This window comes from Rhinichthys klamathensis, unplaced genomic scaffold (genome assembly GCF_029890125.1).
Source record: "Rhinichthys klamathensis goyatoka isolate OS25496 unplaced genomic scaffold, OSU_Roscu_1.1 h1tg000281l_1, whole genome shotgun sequence".
Classification (NCBI taxonomy): domain Eukaryota; kingdom Metazoa; phylum Chordata; class Actinopteri; order Cypriniformes; family Leuciscidae; genus Rhinichthys; species Rhinichthys klamathensis.
Window position 1 is genome coordinate 5,734,235 of NW_026606800.1, and position 9,216 is coordinate 5,743,450.

Genomic DNA, 9,216 nt, shown 5'->3' on the forward strand with positions numbered 1-9,216 from the left:
TTGAGAAACTCTCTCTCCACACAGCTTTGCTCTCCGAGTGTGGATAGACATCCAGGAGACAGGCTGGCCAAATTAAAGCACTGTGCATCATGGATTTTTCCTTCTTATTTGTAATAGGTGTGGTTGTTTTCATATTGGAGCAACAAGGTAAATGGCTACCATCTTTCTTATATATAATTCTGTCTTTCTGTTCAAATCTTTAACAATGTGAATATTTTCCTATCTGAAAAATGTCAATTAAAAATGCTAATTCAGTTTACATGAGATTTTGTCTAGCACAGCAGTTAAAACATATTGCTGTCAAAACTTCATTGTCAGATTCTCTCTGGTTTGTTCTTTGCAATTCGGATGTATTTTCACATCAAATTTGATATTAAAAAGATTTGTTTAGCAACTTTCTTGTAATTTGAAAGGATGTTCTAATTTACTTCACTATATTAGATTAAATCCTAATCTAATCATGACAAACTATATATCGTTGGAAAGGTCTAAGACTCCTAAATAGATATTTTAGCACTGTTTTTTGTTACAAATTATGTAGGAACAGTAATAGATGCATAAATGACAAGAGTGCACCTCAAAAAATCTACATCATAACAGGAGTTCTGACCTTTGTCTCAAAAAGTCGACGCACACTTTTAATAATTGAAACTTTTGTTTTCATGCTAAAAGTTTAAGCATAATAAAACATATAATCTAATATAAAATAATACTATCCTCTAAAAAGTATAATATATATATATTATCCTCTAAACTATAATATTATCTTTTTATCGCCTTTTTTATTACATCACATACTTTAGCAGTTATCATAAATTAGGTATCATTTGAAAGCTTACAAACTCAGAATTCAACCGTTTTGAAATTGGACGTTGCGTTACCATAGAAACGGTACTCTAAATTCTTTTATCGGGCTCCTCCCCTTTTGGGTGTCATCATGTTTCATAATTTATGATCAAAACCTTTTTTAATCTTTCTAGTCTGAGTCTCAAGGTTCCATATTTTGTGACAGAAGTGATATTTGGACAGAAATGTATTCATTTGTAACGGCAGAATGCATACAATGGGCTCTATGCACGGCGGTATTTCCGGTGAAGGTCTAAGGATGCTGGATTACTTCCGCCGATCGTAGAGTCCAATGCTATACCGAGAATTTATATTGGTTTTTATACTCTATTGCTATAATAAAGAAACGTTAGTCACAAAAACAGACACCCCTCATTTTGTTTATGCTTCTTTGTTTATTATATTAAATAAACATAACTATATATAAAATTACATCTAAACGTATTAAAGTTTCGTTTCAAAGACGAGAGGACAGTAAATTTTGAAGACTCTGCCATAATCCCGTTTTCCTCGGTTTTCCTCCGCTTTAAATCTCCCCAACCGGAAACGCAAGAGCATCCTTGCATCAAACGCAGAAGTTATGCGTGCATATAGCCCATAAAATTTAATGGAATGTATGTCACCTGGTGGCTATTTATGGTATTACGCCTAACAAAATCTCATGGGAACTTCAATATTTGCAAAAATCAACTTCAAATTTGGAACACAACTTGGTTAGATATATGGCTTTGATTTGATAGTAATTTTATAGTAAAACATATTTTGTAAAATATATATTTTATATAAAAGAAAATATATTAAGTAGGCTACAGTATATTTGATTTACTGTAAATTTAAACTTCCATAACTTTTTCATACTTTCATTTTTTGAAGTGCTTTCACTTCAGCAATAATCTGCTGAGTGTTTTCTTTAAAACACGACAACACTCTATATTCCAAAGCATTCTTGAATTACAACCATTTAAGTTTGAATAGTGCATTTTAATGTCCATTCTCAAAAAGGGGGGTGACAGTTAAGGGGTTAAAGAAAAAAGGGTAAAGGGATAGTTCACCCAAAAATAAGAATTCTGTCATCATTTACTCACCTTCATGTCATTGCAAAACTGACTTTGGAACATTTTAAGAAATTATTTGGTTACCAACATTCTTTAAAATATCTACTTTTGTGTTTCCTATAGAAGACAAAGCAATGCAGATTTGGAACAACATGAGTAAATGATAGATTCTTTTTCTTTAACTCTCATTGTCTAATAGTCAGCTTTTCACAACCATGTAGATTTCGGTTATCAAATGTCTTTGCTTTTATAACACCAGTCACAATATGCAGTTGTAAAAGTGTAAAAGATTGAACGGATGAATTAGGGTTAAATGTGGCGTAAAATGCTTCGTAATCCGTCTGGTTTGGGTGTAAACTATGCATGTGTAGGCCATCTCCTACCACTTCTATGGACCACACATAACTTCCCTCATGGTGGAGCAAAAGCATGAGTTTGCCTCAGAATGGTCTAGCTGGAGGAAATAAAGCTTTTGCACTGTGGGCTTCACTTTAATAGCATTTCATTTAAAAATGAAATCTTCATCTCCATAAAGCTTTTCAGCAGATGGAAGCATGAAGTGCTCCAAAATCTCCTGATAGCTAGCTGCATTGACCCTGCCCTTGATAAAACACAGTGCACCAACACTAGCAGCTGACATGGCACCCCAGACCATCACTGACTGTGGGTACTTGACACTGGACTTCAGGCATTTTGGCATTTCCTTCTCCCCAGTCTTCCTCCAGACTCTGGCACCTTGATTTCCGAATGACATGCAAAACTGAGCAAAAGTCCAGTGCTGCTTCTCTGTAGCCCAGGTCAGGTGCTTCTGCCGCTGTTTCTGGTTCAAAACTGGCTTGACCTGGGGAATGCAGCACCTGTAGCCCATTTCCTGCACACGCCTGTGCACGGTGGCTCTGGATGTTTCTACTCCAGACTCAGTCCACTGCTTCCGCAGGTCCCCCAAGGTCTGGAATCGGTCCTTCTCCACAATCTTCCTCAGGGTCCGGTCACCTCTTCTTGTTGTGCAGCGTTTTTTGTCACACTTTTTGCTTCCCACAGACTTCCCACTGAGGTGCCTTGATACAGCACTCTGGGAACAGCCTATTTGTTCAGAAATTTCTTTCTGTCTTACCCTCTTGCTTGAGGGTGTCAATGATGGCCTTCTGGACAGCAGTCAGGTCGGCAGTCTTACCCATGATTGCGGTTTTGAGTAATGAAACAGGCTTGGAGTTTTTAAAAGCCTCAGGAATCTTTTGCAGGTGTTTAGAGTTAATTAGTTGATTCAGATGATTAGGTTAATAGCTTGTTTAGAGACCCTTTTCATGATATGCTAATTTTTTGAGACAGGAATTTTGGGTTTTCATGAGCTGTATGCCAAAATCATCAGTATTAAAACAAAATTAAAAGACCTGAAATGTTTCAGTTGGTGTGCAATGAATCTAAAATATATGAAAGTTTAATTTTTATCATTACATTATGGAAAATAATGAACTTTATCACAATATGCTAATTTTTCGAGAAGGACCTGTATATATTATCCTCTGAAATATAATATTATCTTTTTTCATCGCCTTTTTTTATTACATCACATATTTTAGTAGTTATCATAAATTAGGTATCATTTGAAAGCTTACAAACTCAGAATTCATCCTGTGAAAACCGTTTTGAAATTGAGAGTTGCGTTACCATAGAAACGGTACTCTAAATTATTTTATCAGGTCCCTCCCCTTTTGGGCATCATTATATTTCATAATTTATGATCAAAACCTTTTCTAATCCTGACAAAACACATATTGTCAGAAAGGTCTAAGTCTCAAGGTTCCAAATTTTGTGACAGAATTGACATTTGGACAGAAATTTATTAATTTGTTAAGGCAGAATGTATACAGCTAAATTCAATGGAATGTATGTCACCCGGTGGCTATTGTTGGTACTACGCCTAAACAAAATCTCATGGGAACTTCAATTTGTGTGATATCAACTTCAAATTTGGAACACAACTTGGTTAGATATATGGCTTTGATTTTATAGTAATTTTAGAATAAAAAATATTTTGTAAAATGTATATTTTTTATAAAATAAAAAATATATAGTACAGTATATTTGATTTAGTGTCAATTTAAACTTCCATAACTTTTTCATACTTTCATTTTTTGCAATAATCTGCTCAGTGTTTCCTTTAAAACAAGACCAAACTTAGGTCTATGTTCCAAATAGACAAATGAATATTATTATGGTTAATTGCTGAAACTTCAGAGCCACGTTCCTCCGAAGTTTTGAATTTCAAGGCCGGTCTCACACAGGGTGGAAATAATCACAGCTTTTCATTTTAATAACAGCAGTCAAACTATTTTATCACTATCTTATTGCTAACAACAGAAAAGCTTTTGCTGCTTCTTCATAGGTGAGATGGTCTGGTTTAACTGGTGGTTATGGATTTATGTAATCCTCCCTCGCCTGTCCTTTACAATTCTACACTGATCCAACTTGGCAGTCATGTCTCTCTTCAGGGCACGGGTCATAAAATAATTTTTTTCTTGGGAAAACAAAATGTGCTGAGGAGTACAGAGCTTGCCTTAGGTTTCACAGTCTCATACCAGTGTCGAGTTAGAAAAGTCTAGTCTGGTAAAATATTACTGGGATAAAGAAAACTTTTCCTGATTGTCTTTCTCACGATTAAGGGTATGATGGTATAAAGTCAGTTGTATGTGAATTATGTAAGGCATTTTTAGCAGACGTTCCAATGGATTTGGAACAAATTCCAAGCTCTAAATCCAAGCTACTTGTTGTGATTCAGTATCCTTACCTGTTATATGAAAACTAGCCCAAATGCTTCACTGGGAAACCTCAACTGACGCCTTGAGGACATGGATGACAACTGATTTCCAGCATCAGAACAAAAGTCAGACCATTGTTGTGTATTCCACATCAAACTTATATAGTTAGACCCCCACAGCTTTGTGATAGTGATGGATTACTGTGATCACTCCCAGATCGCTTTCCACAAGACCGGGGCATGCAATTTCATCCGTTTCTATAAGGTCTTAGAGCCTTAGGCTCTGTTCACCTGATTGAGCACCTTAGATGTCATTCGGGTTACTGAGGTCCAACTAAAACACCTCTTCCATGTTCCAAAAGTCACCACTGCTGAGCCTTCAAGAGAGCGAGACCTCCTGCAGCCTAGTTCCTACTTCATCTATCTTACCTCATTAAAGAAATTATCCTCTTATAGGGGTGTAACAATATATCATGTCATAATATATCGCAATAGAAAAATGAAACAATATGTATTGTGGATAGTTAACCAAAATAAAAATTACTATGCGAGAAGAAATTCACGTTTTCAGAGTAGTGTCAGTGCTACATTAAACTACTATATAATGTATAATAATGCAATGGGGAAATATTGTTATGTTTGTTATACATATTAATATTGTTTTTGTCTTATGTTACCAGTAAAAAGTGGCCTACATTATTTTAAATATATCTAATCAGTGACAGAGTGAAAGCATATTCGTCTAAAATAATTCTGTATTTTCAGCTTCAGAATCATGAATATTTTTATTCTGGTGTCACTTTTGTCCTGTGCATTGGGTTATCAGCAAGTCCAAGCCTATTCATACACCCACAATGTAATACCAAATTTAGCATTTTAATCAACAGTACATTTTGTGTTAACCTTTTATCATATGTCTTGAAGTATCGCAATAATATCGTATCGTGAGTTCAGTATCGTGATGTGTATCGAACCGTGACATGAGGATATTGTTGCACCCCTATCCTCTTACTTTCCTGGCAATCAAATGTACCATGGTATTCTTTAAAAGCAGCTACTTTGATGTTTCATGTATACATTTCTTGTTCTTTTGTATTTACTTTGAGATTTGTTTTTCTGTTAAAGAGTTACCATGTCGCCGATGAACAAGAGATCTGTTTTTGATTCAACTTTTAAAACCCCAACCATCGGAAGCTGTAGTGGTGGTTTGCTTTGTACCATCTACATGCGCTGCTGGAATCCTAGAGGCATTAAATGTGGTTGGCCACAGATTCGTATTTGCTGTCTTCTTTAAACATGGTCCACATGGCTTTTCATTTCCCACAACCTTAATGAAGTTCATGCAACCTAAGCCATTTTGTTTGTAGGTTTCCTTTTTATTGTGTAACATGATTTTATTATTTTTTACTGAGGTTGCGTGGAAATTCACTTCTGAACTGATAACCTGTTAGATCATAGTTATGAAAACTGGATCTGAGAATCCTCTGGATTAAAGGCCTAAAACAAAGAGGATCTCAGAGACACAACATTGCTGAAATGTTTAGACAGCAGCAAGAGCTTAGACATGTTATGTCTTACATCGCCGAGCGAAGATGCCGCACTGACTAATATTTTGACACATTTTTAGGTTTTGTCTCAAGTGTTACACACATCAAAGCAAAAAACAAAACAAAACATAGGCTTGGGAAAAAGGAAAGTATTTGCTAGAAATCCATGAATTAGCTGTGATTCAGCATTCTGAAGGCTGTATTTGATAGTCTTACCTCGTTTTTTTTTTTACTGCATCTATTTATTAAAAAATACAGTAAAAAATATATATATTTTGATGTGAATATATTTTAAAATGTATTGATTTGTGTGATGTCTTGCAGTGTTCTTCAGAAATCATTATAATATGCTGATTTGTTGCTCAAGAAACATTTCTAATCATTATCAATATTAAAAACAGTTGTGCTGGTTAATATTTTTGTGGAAACCGTATAGAAAGAACCAAAGCTATCTCACTACCAATTCGTCCGAATTTGACGAGTGATTAAAAGTGACGTCATGCGTAGGTTTAGGGGGAGGGTGGGGTTGGGGGGGGGGGGGCAGGGTTAGGTCATTCGTACGAATTCATACGAATTGGGCAACTCGTCAAATATGTACGATTTAGCAAAAATCGTACTAATTGTTACGAATTAGCCATCTTTTAATCACTCGTCAAATTCGGACGAATTGGTCGTGAGATCGGGTTGAAAGAACAGAATTTATTTGAAATAGAGTCTTTTGTAACATGTCTTTCCTGATTTTGATCGTTTCTTTTGTCACTGTACCTGTTGTTTAAACTTTGTATTTGTTCAGTCCCAGGGTCACATGCCAACATTAGTCCATCTGTGAATGTTCCTCCAGAAATTCACCATCGCGAGAGACGCTGCTCCTGTGAAAACCTGAAGGACAAAGAATGCGTGTACTTTTGCCACATAGGAATCGTCTGGGTCGATACACCCAGGTACATCATCCAAATATTGATCTGTCTGTGTCTGTTCCTATAGAGATCTCTTTGAGCAATACAAAAAAAAGAGAGAGAGAAGTGGAGGTTGAAATCTGTTGGGGACTGAAGCTGGTAACCTGTACACTGAAAGCACGTGTCTGGTTGTATTTAAGTGTGTGGTCTCATTAATGTGGCCCACGCATGGAGACCCGAGGACAGGCAGACTGCCTTTGGTGAAAAACAACCAAGAAACTAAAGATTGAGGGTCTGGCTCTCGGGAAGTGAAATTAGTGTGAAGTCTTATATCTTGAAAATTCAAAGCACAAGTCTTTTTATTCAGTTCATGAATTTGAAAATAACTCTTTGTGCAAAAAAAACCCTAAACAGGATAAATAGGATAGATAACAGGAAAATAATGCATTTTGGCTGTTGTTCAGCTGAAGTCAGTTCTGGCTTGATTCAGTTCCATTGTAAAGATCATCGATTATTAAATTAGGTAATTTCATCTATATAGCATTTCTGTTTATTAGTACTTATAAAGCACATTTATTGATCATTCTGCGTGACCATATTCTACATCCCTTAATCTACCCAATACCTAAACTTAAAGGGATAGTTCACCCAAAAATGAAAATTGTGTCATCATTTACTCACCATCATGTCGTTCCAAAGCTGTATGAGTTTCTTTCTTCTGTTGAACACAAAAGCAGATATTTTGAAGAATGTTGGTAACCAGATGGGGTCCATCAACTATCTTACCAATATTCTTCAAAATATCGTATACAGGTTTGGAACAACATGTTGAGTAAAGGATGACAACATTTTCATTTTTGGGTGAACTATCCCTTTAACAACTACCTTACTAACTATCAATAAGCAGTGATTAGGAGTTTATTAAGGCAAAAGTCATAGTTAATTGTGAGTTAATAGTGAGAATTGGACCCTAATCTAAAGTGTGAACGAGTTTTTTTTCCCAATAATTTATTACATTTGATTTTTTTTAAAAATCACATGTTAAATATTGATATGTTTGTAATGCACTTAAAAATATCAGCTGTTCTCTTTCAGTCAGGTCATTCCCTATGGTGTAGGTTCACTCCAAATGCGTCTAAGACGAGATATGGAACGATGCCACTGCGCACATAGAAGAGACACGAAATGTGTGCGGTTTTGCTCTTACTTGGATCTCCAGCAAAAGTGAGTGTCATTATTAAAATATTGCACATTGCGGCAGTTGCATTGCATTTTACAGATGCCTGACTTGGTATATTTTTCAGAGATGAAAATTCCTCAGTCAAAAGTTACCATCCCAGAAACTACAAAGAACGATACAAGTCTAGATTCTCCCAGAGACAGAGGAGGCATAATCCAACACAAACCTGAGAGGGATGGGGAAAAAAACTACACAGTAACTTCGTGTATATTATTGCTATTTGGGCAGCAAGCCTGGCTGTATATCTGAATATGTGTGCTGTGAATGGTTTACAAAGTATAGTATTATACTTATTGGGCTTGTCATGAAATGCTCAATAGTGAATAGTGACAGTATGAAGCAAATATGAGTGATATATTATCTAACTGTCAGTATTTTGCGAAATACTGTAAAACCGGATTGCTTCTAATTGACGTGTAATATACTATATCATCTGATGTTTCCAATTTTGTTTCCATATAGTGAATACATTTTGAATATTTATTAAGGGCAATAGTGGTTTGTGGGCACTAGGTTTGACATTAAACATATTAGTTTTTCTTGGGTAAAGATCACTCTGTCATCCAAGGTTCCGAGTTTTAATATCATGTCTAGCTTTCTGTAAATTAAATTGTGGATGTTTGTTAATGAATAATAAAAAATGCCTGTGTATGTACAGAACTAGGACAAGCAGTTCACATTTATCAGTGGATTTACAGTAGTTTGATTTTTCAGACAGTTGAAACTTGCAATCAATTTGTAATCGAATGAATGAGCTGAATATTTATTGTAATGTGAAAAGGCAAAGAAATAAAAACCTAACACCCAGTCATTGGTGAAATGCACATAGACCATCTTTCTTGATGGAATACGGCTGCGGTATCTAATTTTGGTT

At 35.5% G+C, this 9,216-nt stretch overlaps 1 protein-coding gene across 1 annotated transcript; it reads left to right on the forward strand.

The window, feature by feature from the left end:
• Positions 1-8,512, forward strand: si:ch211-202p1.5 (uncharacterized protein LOC103909337 homolog). Its single transcript, XM_056269440.1, has 4 exons — positions 1-147; positions 7,000-7,147; positions 8,198-8,326; positions 8,407-8,512. Exons 1-4 carry the CDS (start codon positions 90-92, stop codon positions 8,510-8,512), a joined length of 441 nt encoding a protein of 146 aa, XP_056125415.1. The 5' UTR covers positions 1-89.
• Positions 8,513-9,216: the final 704 nt, after the last annotated feature.

What these genes read in the sequence shown, in the direction of transcription:
- si:ch211-202p1.5 (XM_056269440.1), top strand. Translation starts at nt 90, where the DNA reads ATGGATTTTTCCTTCTTATTTGTAATAGGTGTGGTTGTTTTCATATTG. An exon ending in TTTCATATTGGAGCAACAAG is followed by an intron (nt 148 to 6,999) that starts GTAAATGGCTAC and finishes GTATTTGTTCAG; the next exon opens with TCCCAGGGTCACATGCCAAC. An exon ending in TACTTGGATCTCCAGCAAAA is followed by an intron (nt 8,327 to 8,406) that starts GTGAGTGTCATT and finishes TATATTTTTCAG; the next exon opens with AGATGAAAATTCCTCAGTCA.